General features: G+C 41.0%; 1 protein-coding gene across 1 annotated transcript in view; it reads left to right on the plus strand.

Annotated features, from left to right (window-relative positions):
* The window catches only part of LOC126470211 (neogenin), a 242885-nt gene that overhangs the window by 97337 nt on the left and 125951 nt on the right, over positions 1-19597 (plus strand). Inside the window, exons 11-13 of the mRNA XM_050097890.1 lie at positions 6510-6719; positions 16330-16621; positions 19388-19546. Coding sequence (XP_049953847.1) covers positions 6510-6719; positions 16330-16621; positions 19388-19546 — 661 coding nt within the window. The remainder of the gene's footprint in view (positions 1-6509; positions 6720-16329; positions 16622-19387; positions 19547-19597) is intronic.

The raw sequence follows: 19597 nt of genomic DNA on the forward strand, positions 1-19597 counted from the left end.
TTTAAGTTCCATGGAATGTTTTACAAAAGTTCTAACAATTCTGAACACTGACATTGACAAATGCTCTGGCCTTATAATGGGTAGATAGGTACCTAAGTTTATATTTTTCATATATATGGGGCCTCCTACACCTAACTGCCTCTTATTTATTGAACATATTTTGGCCTTGTTGTGACTTTTAATGCCTTGCTTGTTGCAAATACGCTTCTCAGATTTGCCGCTGTGTCATATTGTGTAACTCGCACAATATTTCAACGATGCAACTGCTCAATATCATCAGGTGGTGGTAGCTGCTGCTGTCACTGCTGCAAGGTGCAACTGATGATAATCACACATCGTCGTCGAAATTTATCGTGCTGGGAGCACGCAACACGTATGCGCGGTAAGACGCTCATAGTTGGAGGAATGGGGCACTCCAAGTGCTGCCTGCTGGGAGGAACAGAAAGGCCATCCGAGCATGTGTGCTGTGGGCAATGACTGCGTTGCCAGACGCTTCTAAGGTTAAAGGCTGAATTAAATCTCAGTAGTGTGTTGTGTCGTGTGATGAATCAGAAGTTATTGTTTTCCGTGTTTTCATTTAACGGCAGTTGAAAACCTGCATCCCTGTTGATAAGATTGTCTGTCGAATGGATATGTATGGCCTCCTTAACAACACAGTCCCAGACAGATGTCCCCCAGGGGAAAATTTCAGTCTTTTCGTAAAACATACAGTGTCCCATGTCCAGACAATCCTCCGTTACTGCAAATATATCAGGTTGCCCCAGGCATATATGATAATTCAACACAACATTCTTACATGGTTTGGCATGTCTGCCCAATATAAGATTTTCCACATTGGCACGGGATTTCATACACGCATCATTTCCTAAGGTCAAGTTTGTCTTTGACTGAGCACAATAAATTTCTCAACTTTGCTGGTGTCCGAAAAACCAACATAATGTCATGCGTTTTGAGGATTCTTTCTGTTCTTGAAGACATGTTGCCAAAATCGGGCAAGAACACTTTTGCAGTGGGTGCCTCCGCATCTCCATTTACATCTCTGCTTCGAATTTGCTTAGAACGGAATGCATGGCATATTTGCCTATCAGAATAGCCATTCTGTTGGCACGAGGGTGAGTCAAATGAAAACCTTAAATTTGTAATAACAAATCGAAATTTGCGCTGTTATCCTGTAAGTTGGTAAGCGTGCTATAAACAGTGTGCAGAATGGCCTGTAGGTGACAGCATAGTGCAGATGCACACGTACTGTCACAGTATCAGTATAAAGATGGCCACCCCACTTGTGACTTGCACCAGGGAAGAACAGCGTTCTGTTATTCGGTTTTTGCGTAGTGAAGGTGTGAAACCTATTGAAATTCATCACATCAATGAATGAAGGCTCATTACAGTGATGTATGTTTGTCACAGCAGCAAGTCCACCAATGTAGTAGCAAGTTCGCAGATGGTGTGACTTCAGTGGAAGGTGCTTCTCGTCCATTGCAGCAGTTGAAGCCATAGTGAAGGAAAACTGCCAAGTGAAACTGAATGACATTGCAGCATGTTTACAGATCAGTAATGGGTCAGCACATCACATTGTGCATGATGTGCTCCAGTTTCACAAAATGTCTGCAAGATGGGAGCCAGCAGCTGACTCCTGAAATGAGACAACGATGTGTTGATGCTTGTGAAGAACTTCTTCGGCACTTTGAACGAGAAGATGATGGCTTCCTTGCAAGAATCATCACTGGGGGCAGAACCTGGGTTCACTTCCACCAACTGGAAACGAAGAGAGCGAGCAAGGAATGGCGTCATTCCTCATCACCAAAACCAAAGAAGTTTCGAACAGAACCATCAGCAGAGAAGGTTATGCTGACTCTCTTTTGGGACGAAAAAGGCATCATTTTGGAGCATTACATGTCTAGAGGGACCACTGTCACCAGTGCATAATACACAGATCTAAAAAATCATCTGTGGTGGCCTGCAATCAAATCAAAGTGACATGGATTGCTGTCAGCAGGTGTCCTTTTGCAACATGACAATGCAAGGCCCCACACTGCCTGTACAACAGTTGCAACAATCACAGACCTGCATTTTGAGTGTCTTCCTCATCCACCACACTCAACAGAACTTGCCCCAAGTGATTTCCATATGTTTGTACCACTCAAAGACGCAATGGGAGGAACGAAGTTCCGTTCTGATGAAGAGGTATGCCACGCGGTGCATGAGTGGTTGCGCGGACTACCAAAAGAATTTTTTTCTAAAGGAATGTATGCACTTTGTAAGCACTGGAGGACTTGCATTGAGTGTGGAGGAGATTGTGTTGAAAAGTGATACAGCTGTGTACCACTTCTGCACAATACATAATATTTTAAAAAATATTTAAGGTTTTCATTTGACTCAGCCTCGTATACCGTTCTTAGGTGTTGTAGTTCACCAGGTAGACTCTCAGCATCTGAGATCACATGTGCTCTATGCAGCAGAGAGCGTAAGACACTACCATGTTGCACAGGGTGATGACAACTTCTGGCCTGCAAATATAGCTCTGTATGAGTTGATTTGCGATAAATGTTAGGTCCCATTGTACCATCTGATTTTCTTCTGACTATGACATCCAGGAATGGTAAAATTCCATCCTTTTCCACTTCCATTGTGAATTGTATATTGGCATGGAGTGAGTTCAGTTGTCAGAGAAACACAGAAACCATTCCATGCACAGTATTTCTGCACTTTTATTATGTGACTGTGACATGCTACATATATATAGTGAACTGTTCTTGCCAACCGTGTTCCTAAAATTACATGGTTCATTATTTACCTTTGATTATTTGTTAGTGTTGTCATTATTTGCTTCATAATTGTTTATAAACAAACTTCTGTGGGGCCACTCCACAAAAAACTACCTCTAGAGGACTTGTTAGAGCTTATCAGCAGCCAGTTTGAGAAAGACATTGTGGCATTATATAAACAGGTGCTTACCTCAACTTATTTTGAACAAGTGGATGGTGTTGCCATGGGAAGTCCTCCATCTCCCATGGTGGCCACCTTCTTTGAGGAAGACTTTGAGGAAAAAGCACTGCAGTCGGCATGTCTCAAACCTTCCTGCTTCTGGTGGTATGTAGACGATACTTTTGTGGTGTGGCCCCATGGGATAGAGACATTACATGTGTTTCTCCAGCATCTGAACTCGCTCCATCCCAATATACAATTCACAATGGAAGTGGAAAAGGATGGCGTTTTACCATTCCTGGACATCGTAGTCAGAAGAAAAGCTGACGGTACACTGGGACGTAGCATCTATCGCAAACAACTCATACGGAGCTATATTTGCAGGCTGCAAGTTGTCATCACCCTGTGTAACGGTGTAGCGTATTACGCTCTTTGGTGTATAGAGCACACGCAGTCTCAGATACCGAGAGTCTACCTGGTAAGCTACAACACCCAAGAATGATATTCCAACAGAATGGCTATTCCGATAGGCAGATACGCGATGCATTCCGTATTAAGCAAATTCGAAGCAGGGATGTAAATGGAGATGCGGAGGTACCCACTGCAACAGAGTTCCTGCCCTATTTTGGTGGCATGTCTTGAAGAATAAAAAAGAATTCTCAAAAGGCATGGCATTAAGTGTGTTTTTCGGCCACCAGCAAAATTGAGGAATTTATTGTGCTCAGTCAAAGATGACCTTGGCCTTAGGAAAACGTATAAAATCCCATGCCAATGTGGAAAATCTTATATTGGGCAGACATGCCAAACCGTGCAGGAGCATTGCATCAAACACCATCGTCATACATGCCTGGGGCAACCTGATAAATCTGCAGTAGCAGAGCATTGTCCAGGCACAAAACACTGTATGTTTTACGAAAAGACTGAAATTTTATACCCAGCGTCATCTTTCTGGGACTGTGTTGTTAAGGAGGCCATACATATCTGTACGGAGGACAATCTTATCAACAGGGAATCTGGTTTTCAACCAAGCACTGCCTGGAATCCAGCATTGGCTGCCATTAAAGGAAAGCAGGGAAAACAAGAACTTCCGATTCATCATGCAACGCAATGAACTACTGAGATTTAATTCAGCCTTTAACCACAGAAGCGTCTGGCAGCACAGTCATTGCCCATAGCACATGCACTCGGATGGCCTTCCTGCGGCTCCCAGCAGGGGGCACTAGGAGCACTGCTTTCCTCCCGACTACGAGCATCTTCCTGCGCATGCTTATTGCCTGCTCCTGGAATGATAGATTTGGACTCACGATTATTGTCAGCTGCACTTTGCGGCAGTGACAGCATCAGCTACCACCACCTGATGATGTTGAGCAATTGCAGTGATATTGCACGAATTATACAATACAATCAGCAAACCCGAGAAGTGTATTTGCATGTTTTGGCCTTGTTTGGGATTTGATGAAAAATGTTATGGTCCTGGAGGGGTCTTCTGATACCAAGACCCTCGAAATTTGGAGGCTCCACAGGACTAGAGGCCTTCAGTGGGCTGCCACCTCTGCCCTGCCTCCCCCTCCCCCTCCCCCTGCCCAACTCCTCCTCACTCCACCCTACCCCACCCTGTACACCCCTCCCCCTAGTTTGCCACTGCTTATCAGATATGTTTGGTAGGGGTGTTTGCCTTCAAAGTAGGATGGATTTAAGTCAACACTAATCTGAATTTCTTCTTCTACTGCACAATACCTTTTTCTTTGTTGTATTTTACCTGATGGTGGAGTACTTTAAATTACTCAAGCATTTCCAATGAGTTGTGTGATTTTCAATAAACTTGTTGCAGCATAAGTACATAGTTAAAGATCAATAAACATTTCTGCAATACTATGACACTGCAACTAGTTCCTTACTATTGTGAACATTTCAAAGGAAATAGATTTCTCATTATGTGTGCCATCTGCTTGGCCTTATATGATCAAGCTCTCCATTTCTGCTACAGGATATTTTTTCTTTCCTGGTGGTCTAAATTCCTGTCATTGCCATGAGTCAATATTATATGTCATGAGCATTATTCAGAAGTCATTTTTTGATTTCCTTCATCATGTTCCTTAGAGCCCATCAAGAAGAACTTTCATGTATGTGACACTGGTCAAGATAATAATTGTTATTAAAAAAAAAATCCTGGTGGCCATTAAAATCACAACACCATGAAGGAGCCATATAACAGCCATCAAAGTGGCATGAAATATGATGTGTGCTTCAATATGCAACTGACACGCGTTTTAGCATAACCCCAGAAACTAGGTGGGGAGTAATGCCATCTACATTCTGTATGTAAGGAGAGATTGTGCAATTGTTTTCTCATTCAGAAATCACAGATGAACATTGTTTGTTTCTGAGATTATGCGTCAGGAAGTGGGCTTGTTTGTATTAGGAAATATATACACACAGACAGTGTGACAGTGAGTCATGGATAGTCGACACAGTGGCCATTGTTGTGATTTCCCTTGACACAACAGCCAAGAGAGATGCTCTAACAATGAGCAGGAGTGGCACTTCTTCATGTTTTCACATTAGATCCAGTGTTACGTACAGCATCACGGTCGATATATCTTTGTTTGGAGGCTCTTAAGGAGAACAAATGTTGCCATATTGCATTTGTTATTATCATGCAGGTTCAACACCTGGTGTGATGGTATGCATTGGTGTTGGGTGCATTACACAGTCACGTAGCTCTGTTGTTCACATGGCTGATTGTTTGTACAACAGCTGCTGCATTTCTGGCGTGTTTAGGCTGGAGGTTGTGCCTTATCTTTGAGATATCCGTGACAGTATCTTTCAGCAAGACAATGTAAGGGTGTGTGTTGCGCAAGTTGTGCTGACATAAATTGAATAAATTGATACAGAGAGAGTATGACTGTTGCCCTGGCCAGCACACTCTCCAGATCTCTCACCCACTGACACTAAATAATTCATCTGAAATGGTCTAATACAGCTATATTTTTGTCGCTGCTGGAAACCAATTACTGCATGGTACTCCAGTGTATCAGTGGGCGATCCCCCCCCCTCCCCCCCCCCCCCCCTCCCACCACCACCACCAGCACCATCCCCCAACGTTCTGCAGCACTTCAGCGTAGAGATTTCAGTATTTACTAGGATTTCAAACAAACTAACTAACTTTATTTTTTGTGGTGATAGTTAAAAGTCAGACTATCCCTCCTGCACATGGTAAGTGCAAGGTAATGCCCATGACAAAGAAAGAGTATCAAATTGCAGAATTAGTGGAAAACTCATAGAGTACATAACATCATTCAAATATTTTAGGGTTAATACTAAGAAGAGATACAAAATTGGTGAACACATGAAATAAGTAGTATGTAAAGCAAATGGAAGACCTAAATTTGTTAGAAGAGTTCTGGGTATGGGCAGTGCATTTGTAAAGTCCACCAAGGACTCTCCAGTGATTTGCAGAGTGTATCTGTAGATTTAGACCACAAGAGCTAAAAAATATCTCACTTTTACTATAGGATAATGTATGAATATGTTTATAAGATGATGTATGAAATTTATTGTGACATAATCAGTTATGCTTTCAGGAAGGTTCGGTAGAAGAGCACCACATTGTTACACCAGACTTGCAGTATGAGCTGACAGATCTCAATAAGTTTACCGAGTACAGTGTTTGGGTTGTTGCCGTTAATCAGAATGGCCCAGGGTCAAGTACAGAAGAGAAAACAGCAAGGACATTGTCTGATGTGCCAACAGAGCCACCCCAAAACGTCACACTGGAAGCAAGCAGTTCTACCGTATGTCTCTCTCTCTCTCTCTCTCTCTCTCTCTCTCTCTCTCTCTCTCTCTCTCTCTCTCTCTCTCACCCACTTTTTGATTTCAAATTTAATTGTTATTTCTGTGAAGAGCAGCTATGTTGTGCGCATTTGCTAGTGAACTGTAAAAGTGTTATAGCTTCACTACTTGTGGTAGCTTTGTCTTGTGTTTTCTGCTCAGTGTTACTAACCAATGCAGTACAACTGGTACAACAATAACAACTACTACTACTACTACTACTACTACTACTACTAACAACAACAACAACAAAAATAATAATAATAATAATAATGCTGTCACGGCCACCACCACAGTGTATGGCTGTTTGTACGGACTCTCATTGGTCTACTCATGAATGATATGGATTGATTTTGTCCAAAATTGTAGTTAGTGACAGTTTTCCACTGTAAAGTTGTAAAATTCTTGTTGTATTTTATGAAAATGAAATCTGGTGTCCAAACACAGTCTGTGCTCTTTCTCAAAATGTACTTCATGACATTGTATGATGTATTTCAAACAATGGAAAAACCAGGATGGAACATAACATTATTATGAAAAGGAAAGTTGCTACTCACCATATAGCAGGGATGCTGAGTAACAGAAAGGCACAAGAAAACGACTGTCACAAATAAAGCTTTTGGCCAGTGAGGCCTTCATCAAAAACAGATGACTGCTGCCACCTGCCAAGAAATCCCTTTCATGCAGCTTAGCCACCCATGATCATCGCATCTGCAGCGACAAGCAGTCCCTCTCGAAATATACCGAGGGTCTTATTAAAGCATTCACAGACTAATTATTCTCCAAACCTTGTACAAAGCAAATCTCCCATGCCTTATCTTTCCAGTCTCCAACCACCTCCCGAAGTGCCACTGTCCAGCCACAGAGGAGTATTCTCCTCGTAACTCAGTACCACCCGGAACAGGAGCAACTGAATTACATCCTCCACCTGGGCTTCGACTACATCTAGTCCTGCCCTGAAATGAGAAATGTCCTGCCCACTATCCTTCCCACCCCTCCTACAGTGCTTTTCCGCCCTCCACCGAACCTATACAATATACTCGTCCATCCTTACACAACCCCTGCTCCCAATTCCTTACATTATAACTCATACGCCTAGATGCAAGACCTGTCCCATACATCCTCCTGTCACCACCTACTCCAGTCCGGTCACTAATACCACCTATCTCATCAAAGGCAGGGCTACCTGTGAAACCAGTCATGTGATATACAAGCTAAGCTGCAGTCTATGTGGGCATGACAACCAACAGGCTGTCTGTCCACATGAATGGCCACAGACAAACTGTGGCCAAGTAATAAGTGGACCACCCTGTTGCCGAGCATGCTGCCAAACATGACATCCTACATTTCAATGACTGCTTCACAGCCTGTGCCATATGGATCCTGCCCACCACCATCAGCTTTTCTGAACTGCGCAGGTGCGAACTTTCCCTGCAATATATTCTATGTTCCCATAATCCTCCTGGCCACAACTTTTAGTCATTGTCCTCACCCATCCAGCCCCTTCCCTATTTCCATTCCAGCACTACACAGCCCTCATTCCACCATCCCACCGAGTCATTTTAGTTCTCTCCGTTTCTGCTACCCCCGCCCCCTCTACCTCTTGCCAGCTCTCTGTGTAACCTGCAGCACTTCACTGTCCGCCACTCCCACCATTCTGTCCCTCCCCCTCCCCGCCCCAGCCTCCACGTTATCCTCACCCAGTCGCCACTCCCATCATGCACTGGTGCTGTTGCTTGCTGTGTGGCCTCCAGTTGCCTGAGACTGCGGCTTTGCGTGTGTGTGTGTGGGGGGGGGGGGGGGGGTCTATTTTTGATGAAAGCCTTACTGGCCGAAAGCTTTATTTGTGACAGTCTTCTTCTTGTGCTTGTCTTCTGCTATATGGCGAGTAGCAACTTTCCTTTTCATAATATTGTATGATATGTTTGTTGTACTATGACGGTTTTGATTACACTAAGATGATAAGATTTTTCTCAGCTAACAGTGCCAGTATCCATAGGCATAGGTGAGTTATGCTTCCCCTCCCCTCACCCTCCCCTCCCTACCTTCTCTCCCCTCCCTCCCATTATCCTCCTCACTCTTCCCATCCCGCACTCCATGTCACCCTCCCTACCCCTATCCTCTCCACTCCCCCACTCCAACGCACTCTCCCTACCCCCTCTCCAATGCTCTCTCCCTACTCCCTCTCCTGCCCCAATTCCACCTCACCCACCCTAGCACGCCCCTCCCACCCTCCTCCATCTTCCCTCCCCCTCGCTCTCTGCTCCTCCTCTGCTTTCTCATTGACATTGTCATGATATTTCATGGGTAGTGTCGGGTTAACACGTATGAAATGACAGATTGGATAATAAAACTATAGAAAACAGGACCTCAACACGAAAGTTCCTCTGTGAACCAGAATATATATGTCTGTTAATGCTGGGGTATATCGTCTAGTGATGTATTAGTGCGTTAAGGGGGGTAGGACATCAAACGAGCCGACTTGGAGCAGGAGAGGCATCACAGGACATTTTAATTTCCAGTGTCTATACTTTTACAAATAAATTCATAAAACTTTGTCAGCATCACCAGGAAGGATTCCGGATTCACACTCATTGCAGTGGAAGTTCGAAAACATAACAAAATAAAAAAATTTTACGTGTGTAATTTCATCATTTTTTAACTTACTAATGGCTGCATTTGTTGCTATATGTACACTTTCTTCATAAGTTAGACAGATTCTTCGATGAATTTAGCACATCATACATACCATACTCACAGGTGTATGAAACTCTATAATTTATTTAATTTATGAACAAACGTATGAACTGTTATATTTTAAACTTCATGTTTAGGAAAAACACAAATTTTATAGTTAATTACCTCAATTTTTACCACAGTTTTTAATAGATTTCGAAAATTCTAGAGTTTCATACACCTTTAAGTATGTTTTGTATGCTGTGCACAATTCATCAAAGAATCTCTCTTACTTATGAAGAAAAGTGTACCTATAGCAACAAATACTGCCATTAGTAAGTGAAAAAAATGATGAAATTTCACATGTAAAAAAAATTATTTCATTATGTTTTCGAACTTCCACTGCTATGAGTATGAGTTCTGAATCCTTCCTGGTCATGCTGACAAAGTTTTATGAATTTTTTTGTAAAAGTATAGACAGTGGAAATTAAAATGTCCTGTGGTGCCTTTACTGCTCCAAGTCGGTCCATTTGACGTCCTACCCCCTTAATGGTGTTTTTATCGTTGAAGGTGAACATTTTGGATTGAAGAAACACCTGAAGCTTGATTCTCTATGATCCACTGTGTGTGTTCATATGGTTCACTTTTAAAGTCTACAAAACAAGTTCAGATGTTTTTACCTATATTTTTATCATTCATAAACCATATTTGCCTAAGTATAAGACTACCCTAAACATAACATGACGCCCTTTTTGTAAGAGGCCTCTTGAGAACATTTTTATTTTTAACATAGTCCTACTAATTAAAATTAGTAACTATTTTATGGATCTAAAGTATGTCACTGAAAAGTTGGCATTATACTTAGTCTAAACTTCTGCCATTCATTGATTGTTTAGATTTTGATAATAAAAGGAGACATAAAGAAAAAGAAGGTTTACCTCAATTTTTATTTTCACTTCCTGTGTTGCTCACTAGCTCTGTGTTATTGGTAGTTTTAATCATCGTCTTCATCACTGGTATCACTCACTATCTTCATTTGAAAACCTACTGACATTTCTTCCTGCCTAACACTCCTTCGATAGTCAGGGTTACCACAAGTTCTGAAAATCAGGAAATTGTTTGTTTGCTGAGATGTTATGCCTCACCGCTGGCTGGGCGCAGCTGAGTATATGTGCTGCTTACCTACTCTCTCATTCTTACTGCTTCTCTCCTTCCCATCCCTCCCCTCACCTTGCAGTCAGTGCTGCCACCATTACTTGCTGCTAGCCTAGCAACTGCCGATGAGGGGCAGGGAGGCATGAGGAGTGGTTTGTTTGATTCTGATTCTCAGAGATTGTTGACACAGCGGCTGGAGACAACAGTCATGTGTGCATGAGTCTGAGTGATTGCATGAATGTGTATGCGCTCTAGTGTTCTGACAAAGGCTATGGCCAAAAATTTAGTTGTGATAATGTGATTGTCTTTTTTATGTGCCTGTCTGTGGCTCAGCAAACCTATCCTCATTAGTATTCATTCTCAGAGTATTTGCACAAGTTACCTGTTGAGTGGGTGATCATTGTGGTCTCATTTCATGAACATGGTGCCTGTGACATGTGAATAGCTGGCTACACTAGTGGACTTCCATGATGGACGAAAACCACAGGCCATTTCTGTGGATATCTGTAATGGATTGGGCCTGCCAATCTGAAGCCCATAGTTTCCCACTAATGTGAGAGCGCTGCCTGTCAGATTTAGTCTTACCAATCTGCCCGCAGGCTTTGTCTGTCTGTGTGTGGCATAATGCGGTGTATTTTCATGGTTTATCCATGGACCCAGGACTGTGGTGCTCCTCAGCAGGCCAGAGGCCACGGGCGATGGATTTCAGAAATTACAACCGACTCAGCACAAGTACATTGTACAGTGTGGTGTTTTATAAACATTTTATTTGTTCTAGTACATTTTGGCACTTTGAAAGGAGTTGCTATATTAGAAAGTATGGATGGTAAGAAGAAGAAAATTGTGGCTGTCGTTGGTAGTTTGTGTGCCATGTATTCATTGAAAGAAAAATCACACAATACTGATAGAATAATACACATAACACAGTGGGTAATAACCGACAGTAACGAACATAGTAGAACCAACATTTTATTGGCGGTCACCTATAGTGTTGATTTACAAAACTCTTCTCCACCTTATACGTTGCTTTCAAGAGGCCTACTTTTTTCTGAGTTTTTTTTCTGAACGCTGTGAATGTATTTTAAATCTGTCTTGCGGCTCCAACAAAATGTGTATTTTTGTTACCAAATGTGTTTTCCCTATTGAAACAAAATAATATCAGTGGTTGTAATGAAACATATATACCATTTGGTTTGCTTTCTCCATGTAAAAACACTTCATTACAAAAGATGTTGATGGTAGTACTTACGATTTTTGCTCATACGTTTAGAAATACAAAAGTCCTTACATTTTTTTGTGAACTTATGTCTTTACTTACCCTTGAATCTGAAAATTTGTCAGGAAAAAATGCTAAAACTTATCTGGAAATCAGGGAATTTCACTTGGAGAAACTTGTGGCAACCCTGATAGTAAGTCATCTGCTGAGTGATCCTTAGCATTGGACATGCAGCACTTTTTGAATCCTTTCATAATAGATTCACTTGAGGTCCTACCCCCAGTGGTAAGGTTCCATAGGCCCAGCATGGATATTCATGGTTTCTGTAACTTCCCCCCGGAGGGAGGGCATAATCTCCTTGTAGGAGCCACTCACTGTAACACTGTTGTGGCTGAACCTGAAAAGGTAAGGTCTATTCACAGCATCATCCATTACTTGAAGTTGTGAGGTCATGCACCAGTGAATATTACCAGGCATTTGTTGTTCTTTGCTATCATATCCTTAACTTCCTGGGTGAGGTGTCCCTTGAAAAATCTAGCACCAACATTTTTCTTCTGTTCAACAAAATGCGTGGTATCCTTGCTCAGAAGAACCCTCAACTAGGCTAGTATCAGGTCATTTGTCATCCATCTCTGTTGTTGACATCTAAAGTCAAGACAGTTTTTCTTCTGGTATTGGTTTTCTGCAAAGAATCATATATTGGGGGGGGGGGGGGGGCTTCAGTCTACTAATGCACCCAGCATTACTCTCATTCTGGCCTTTTCATTGCCATAAGTCCTTATAAGAACACTTTTAATACCCTTCACATCAACAGTAACATTTTACAGCATATCAAAATAAGAAGGTGTCCGATTGGCATTGCCCATACGACCTAGCAAATAATCATGCTGTTTCCTAAAATCGAATATGTGATACTAATATGTAACGAGTTTTTTGTCATACACCATGGGAAGTCACCGAGCTAACATAGTTCTGTGTCGTAATGTAAGCCATGCTCTCTTAATCATCATCACACACACCAGCAAATACTTGCTTTGAATTCTGAGACACATGCAGTTGGAAAATTCTTCTTTATCTCCAATGCCTTCATTTGGATAATTTCTTGAGTAATTAAGAAGCCCTAATGGTGTTTCTCTTTCATGTATTGAACCATATGTTTCCTCCAAGTCACGAAACCTTTGAAACCTCCTGTGCTTTAGTCCCCTTAAAGTTTGGCTTGTTGTACCAGTTTTCTTTAATTTATTCTTTATCTGGTGCCACCTGTGCACATTCACTTTTGTGACACCAAATTTTCTTCTTGCTGCACTGTTGTTTGGGGTTTCTTCTTAAGTGGATCACCACTAACTTAAAATTAGCATTGTATTGTCTTTTGTGAACCAGTTGGCAAGTGCGAACTCATAGATCCAAGTTTCTCAGCTGTGTCACGAAAATAATTTGCATTTATTATAACAATATTATGAGAAGGAAAGTTGCTACTCACCATATAGCATAGATGCTGAGTCGCAGATAGGCACAACAAAAAGAGTTTCACACTTACAGGTTTCGGTCAATGGCCTTTGTCAACAATTCACACACACACACACACACACACACACACACTCTGTGTCTATTGTTGACAAAGGCCATTGACCAAAACCTTTAAGTGTGAAACTCTTTTTGTTGTGCCTATCTGCGACTCAGCATCTATGCTATATGGTGAGTAGCAACTTTCCTTCTCATAATATTGTTATAATACATGCAAATTATTTTCGTGACACAGCTGAGAAACTTGGATCTATGAGTTCGCAGTTCTGCGACACAGCATCTGTGCTATATGGTGAGTAGCAACTTTCCTTCTCATGATATTGTTACATTCCATCCAGGATTTTCCATTGTTTGATTTTAGACTTTGAGATATATATACCTCTGATCAGGGACTATTATTTGTGTTATTACTGTCTTTAGTGGTGATGCTACAATAAATATACGTTGTAAGACTATCTTTGGAGTCATCACTCTTCATCTTGACATTACTGCCATCGTACTGGATTGCGCGTGAGGTTCAGATACACTAAACTGTTTGAACTTTATTCTTGGTTACGCTACAGATCTGCAATGCTATGCTGGTCTAGAATGTTGTTACTGGTTAAGGATCGCCTTGAGTTATTGCTTCCCTGTTGTTGTTGTATTCTGTGCTGTCTGGCATTTGGCTCCATAAAAAGGAAACTGTTCTGCATTCTTTTGTATTGTGTGATGCAGTTGACGATGAGGATTATTGGTTTTACGATGTTTTTCACAGTACTGACTTCATGCTTCTCGGGATTTCATCTCTTTTGTGTGTTTCAGACTACGGTCCTCACAGTTGCTGAGTGCGGACTCAGCTTCAGGCACTTTGAACTTTGCATGTGTTCTATCATCCAACCTGTGACAATTTTTTGTGCACTTTTTAGAACTGTGAACATTGATTGTGTGCTAGGACCTTGAATTCCTTAGTGCAGTGGCACCTGGACTTTGAACGTTTCTATGAAAAGTGGAACTTGGTCTTCTATGTTTTGTATGGCAATCAGTACATTTTTGTTTCCCCTCCTTTCCAGTCACCATTTACAAACCACCTGGCAGCTGTTCTGACGCAGCTGATGGGTCAGCAGATGGAAAGACATAAACTTACTGACGAGCTCCTGACTGAGGTACTGATTCAGAAACAGGCAGACAGACCTTCACCACAGCCCACTGCTGCACTTCTGCTTCAGCAGGTCGCCCACCCGGCTGTGGCCCTTTACCAAACATGGACACGATGGCTTCAGACACTTAGCATTTTCAGTTACATTTTAGAGCTGTGATCTGCCTTCGTTGATTGGCTCGAATAATCTTTTGTAACCTTTGCCATCAACGAGGACTGTTGCCAATAAGGTCTTGTCCTCTCCTAGTCCGCTGCTTTTATCGCTTTCTTCTCTCCCTTAGTTGTGGAGTCAACCTTTCTTCCCTCTGTTACATCCCACTTGTGGGATCGGCTCGCTGCTCGTTATGCTGCCCCTGTTATCTCTTGCTTTGGCATCCACTTGCTCTTTTGAGACATTGCCTCTCTCCTTTCAGGAGTCCCAAGCACCCTTGATGCAAGTTCTGCTGCTGGTTGTGATTGGCTCCATCATGGCCAACTCTACTGCCACTCAGATGCCGTGTTAGGCTCCTGCAGTCAGTATTATTTGTCTCGACATTCAGTGCCATCATATCATGTCGCAAGCAAAATTTAGATACACTTTGCTGTTTGGACTTTGCTGTTAGTTACACTACGGATCTGCAACACTACTCTGGCCCAGGACATTACTGCTGACTCGGTATCACCTCCGGCTCTTGCTTCTATGTTGTTGTATTTTGTGCCACCTGATGTTTGGATCCATAAACAAGTAACTGGTCAGCATTCTTTTGTACTGTGTGCTGCAGTAGGTAACGCATCAAATATAGGTAGCATTATGTAATAGAGTTGTGAAGCTGGGTTAATACAACAGTGTTGCTTTTGCATGTATCTTAGTAAAGGAAGAAATGAAACAAAACTGAGTGTTCTGTGTTAGCAAAGTTGGCAGGAGAAAATAAGAAACTTTCTGTAAGATGAAATATCTTTGCATTAAACTGAGCTTTAACACTTTATATAAGGGTGTAGGTATAAATGCCTTTAAAGTGCTGTATGACTCTTTCAGTGTCTTTGTAAGGTGCTAAGTCAAATCAGAAACATAGTTTGATAAGCTATTAAGTTATCCCTTGTGAAGCATCAAGGGTGCTTGGGACTCCTGAAAGGAGAGAGGCAATGTCTCAAAAGAGCAAGTGGATGCCAAAGCAAGAGATAACAGGGGCAGCATAACGAGCAGCGAGCCGATCCCACAAGTGGGATGTAACAGAGGGAAGAAAGGTTGACTCCACAACTAAGGGAGAGAAGAAAGCGATAAAAGCAGCGGACTAGGAGAGGACAAGACCTTATTGGCAACAGTCCTCGTTGCTGTACTCGTAGTAAGAGAAAAATATCTGTAAATGAGTCTGTATTTATTTGGATTAAAGGTAAAGGAGTATGTGAATATGTAAAGTTTGTTGGTGATTGTACTTTGTATTTTCATAAATAAAGTGATCTGTAGTGTAGCTGAGAACCGGACAAGGGTACATCACGAACCGGGGGCTCAAGGAGGCAACAGCATGTTCCATGTTAAAGTTCTTATCGCTTGACCTTTGACCCCGCCATTGCCGACTACAGGGTTACGCAACGTGGCGGCGCACCAGCAGTTAAGATGCTGACATCAATTGGATGTTAGGTTGTAAACTAATTACCTTGTGTAGCAATAATCATTGCTAAATAGTTTGTGTCTGCATTGAGGGGTGGGGGCTTGTTCCAAAAGGATTTCTCTTTCTTTTCTTTTCCTAAATCTGCTGATTTATAGTATTAGAAAGTAGTTGTTTTCTTTTCTTCTTCTTCTTCTTCTTAGAAAAATCATATAGATACAAGCTGATGGGCTTCCTGCCACATTTGCTAATCAATGTTATGACGTTTCTCTGTTTTGCAGAGTGTTATAGTACGATGGGAACCGCCTCCCAGAGAGAGTCAGAATGGAATAATCACAGGTTACAAGTTGAGATATCGTAAAAAAGACCGCAAACGTGGTGACACTGTCACAACACCTGGTGACAGGCGACTCTATGCACTAATAAATCTTGACAGGCGGTCTGTATATCAGGTGCGACTTTGGGCTCTAAACGTAAATGGTTCAAGTCCACCAACTGAGTGGCACACTACTGAGACATTTGAGAATGATCTGGATGAATCACAAGTACCGGACACACCTGTGGGACTCAAAGGTTCGTATCACCACTAAAAATAGATTCAGAGACCTCTCATCTTATAGTTCTCATTGTTAGTGAGTGCAAACTAGCTGTATATTACATCATTTTATGTATCTGCTGCTATTTATTAATTCCAGAATGCTTATTAGTATCTCCACATTGTATAAGGGTCATTGTTGCAACTAAATAAAACACTGTTTGTATGGTTGCTAGACACTTTTCAACTTAAGATGACGGAAGAGTGCACTGCAGCAGTTTGCAATGCTACAGATAGCAAATGCACAGAGTATATCCACATTTTTGAAAATACTGAATGCATGTGCTTGCATTTACAAAGAATACTGTGTATGAACTTTATAGAACAACTATGCACAGCTCCTTCATGGCACATATGTGAGGAAAGGAAAAACAAAATTGTGAATGGAACCAAAAATTGTTTAAACCAAGAGTTATTTGTATTTGTATGTCAGAAAGTATTTTTAACATAACAATAGTGAAAACAAAAACCACTTTATTTTTGTATTCATTAATAGTAAGTGACAGCTCTTAGTCATAGCACAAACTATTGATTTCAAATCCTCATGAATTTCACAAGAATTTTCTTAGGATTCCACCATATGTAGATAAAAGCACCATCTACAAACACTCTTGGTTAGATGCATAGGATACCTTATCTCAGTAATCTATATTGTAAACAACTGTGAATATGGAACTTTCTCTGGAAACCTATTTGATTTCATGCTCAGTGATAACTTTTTAAGTTCAGAATGACATTCTTCGCTTATTCTACTTTCTCAGTATCTTGTATGCATTACTACTATTAGCCTTTTCTTCCTTATTTTTCTTTCTCTATTCACTGTTATTCTCTCTGCCAATGTTGATGTTCTCAGAAATGAAAACATGGTTTTGTTTTAATAATCTTATTTTGTTCTTGATGCCACTCATAGATTATATTATTATGAAGATTCTCTTCCTTCCTTCCTTTTCCTCTTTCTTTCTCCTATCTCCCCCCTCTCACTTGATTGGCATAGCCTTATAGCCTTTAATCATTTTTATTCAAAGTACACACTGTGTGGCACATATGTCTCTTATTAGTCATGATGCATGCTGAAAATTTGTTAGCTATGCATCTACCTCTTATACAATGTTTGTCTGGAAAGTAACAGAAAGTATTGCTGAGATAGGTTTAATAACTTAAAATTCATTGAAACGAGTAAACAAAAAGAAAATTCCATTAGAGCCATGTTCGGACTATAGGGCAGCTGTGGCACTGTATTCACACCGATATGGATCAGGTAGGCCATGACAACAAATGTGGTATGAGCCAGCATGTTGTCGTTGTACAGTTTTCACAATGCACAAATCTTCTGCATCGCCCAGTCATCTGATACAATCTCATGAACAATTGTTTTTGGCAAGTCCATTAATTCTGACATCAGGTGAACACTCATTTCACAGTGTGAATTCAGTAACTGGTGCACATGAGTCACATGGTCATCTGTTCACGATGTTCACGAGTGTCCTGTGCTGGCCTTGTCAGTGACCTGCTCCTGACCTCCTCTAAATATTTTGTGCCACTTGTTCGACTGCAGTCTGGAAAGGCAGTCATCCCTGAAGGCTTCCTTAAACATTCCAAAAGCTACCTGCACCATCTTCTTGAGCTTCACACAAAACTTAATTGCATAGCATTGCTATAAAGTTTTCTCCCATCATACGTTTGACGCGGCCACTATGTAGAGGTTCACATAAAAAGCCATCCTAACCTTCCAAGAGCATGGAGGCAGTTAAGTAACCTAAGTAATCTACTGCTGGGGGCCCCTTCCCCAACAGTTCCAACCACTCTGTGTTGTATTGTCACGTCACCAAAAAAATGCAACATATTACTTTCCGGATGCACCCTGTATCTAACACATCCAAATCCTTGGATCTGTGTATGCTTCAAGGAAAAGTATTTAATAGTTGTGTAAAAAGTGTCTGCTGTGACTGAATGTAATATATCTTTTCCTTAATTACTTTCATAGAAGTCATTACATCAAATAAATGGCTACTGGTATTAAATGTATTTTAGCTATTGAAAGTATTGGTGATAAATTGTGTACAAATTGTTTTTCTTAAGTTTTTATTGTAGTGAATGTTTAGCGCTCTTTATTATTTTAGTGTCTACTTTTTACTCTGATGTCAAAGATATTGTTAAAGTAGGTCCTTATGCTGAATGCTACTTTTTACTTAATTTTTATTTGTTATTACTGCATATGAGCAGCTAGGCCTCTTGTAAATCGCTGCAGGGTTGGAGCCGTTAGTGGTCCTCACAGTGTTTATTAAGATAATGACCTTTGGTTTTCATATATTATGTTTACCATACAGTAATTACTTCCATATTTTTTCATTTCTTTGTCCAGTGTGTAATTTTTGTACAATTAATATTGTTACCCTAGATTATAATTTATAATATCCTGCAATTCCATGGACTCTTTGTTAAACAATTGTAGTAGTAAAACTGAAGTAATTAAATAGAGTTCACACATGTTGAAGATGTTTGTTTGTGTAAGGAAGAAATACACCCAAACAGTGTCCAAAATTTTGTTTCTATGTTTAATGTGGAGGTTTTAGCTCATGGATCAGTGCTGTGATTGGGTACACAGTGGCTGCTCTTTGAATTTCGGGACAATTCTGTGAAATAGCCATTAAGTATTATATAAAACAGTCCTTACAATTTAAATGGTGTCTGTTATTACAAAAGAGTTGAAAAAGCTTTTATCTATTATTTCTTTGTTTCAACAGCAAGACCAATGACAGATAGCATTACTGTCTCATGGAACCCTCCACGTAACCAGAATATTATGGTACGTGGTTATACCATTGGCTGGGGAAAAGGAATCCCAGATGCATATACACAGCTTCTAGATGGCAAACAACGATACTATGTTATAGAACAACTAGGTAGGTTTATTGTATTCTGTTCAGTACTGTCATATACCATTTCTGTTGTAG

The sequence above is a fragment of the Schistocerca serialis genome, chromosome 3 (genome assembly GCF_023864345.2).
Source record: "Schistocerca serialis cubense isolate TAMUIC-IGC-003099 chromosome 3, iqSchSeri2.2, whole genome shotgun sequence".
Lineage (NCBI taxonomy): Eukaryota > Metazoa > Arthropoda > Insecta > Orthoptera > Acrididae > Schistocerca > Schistocerca serialis.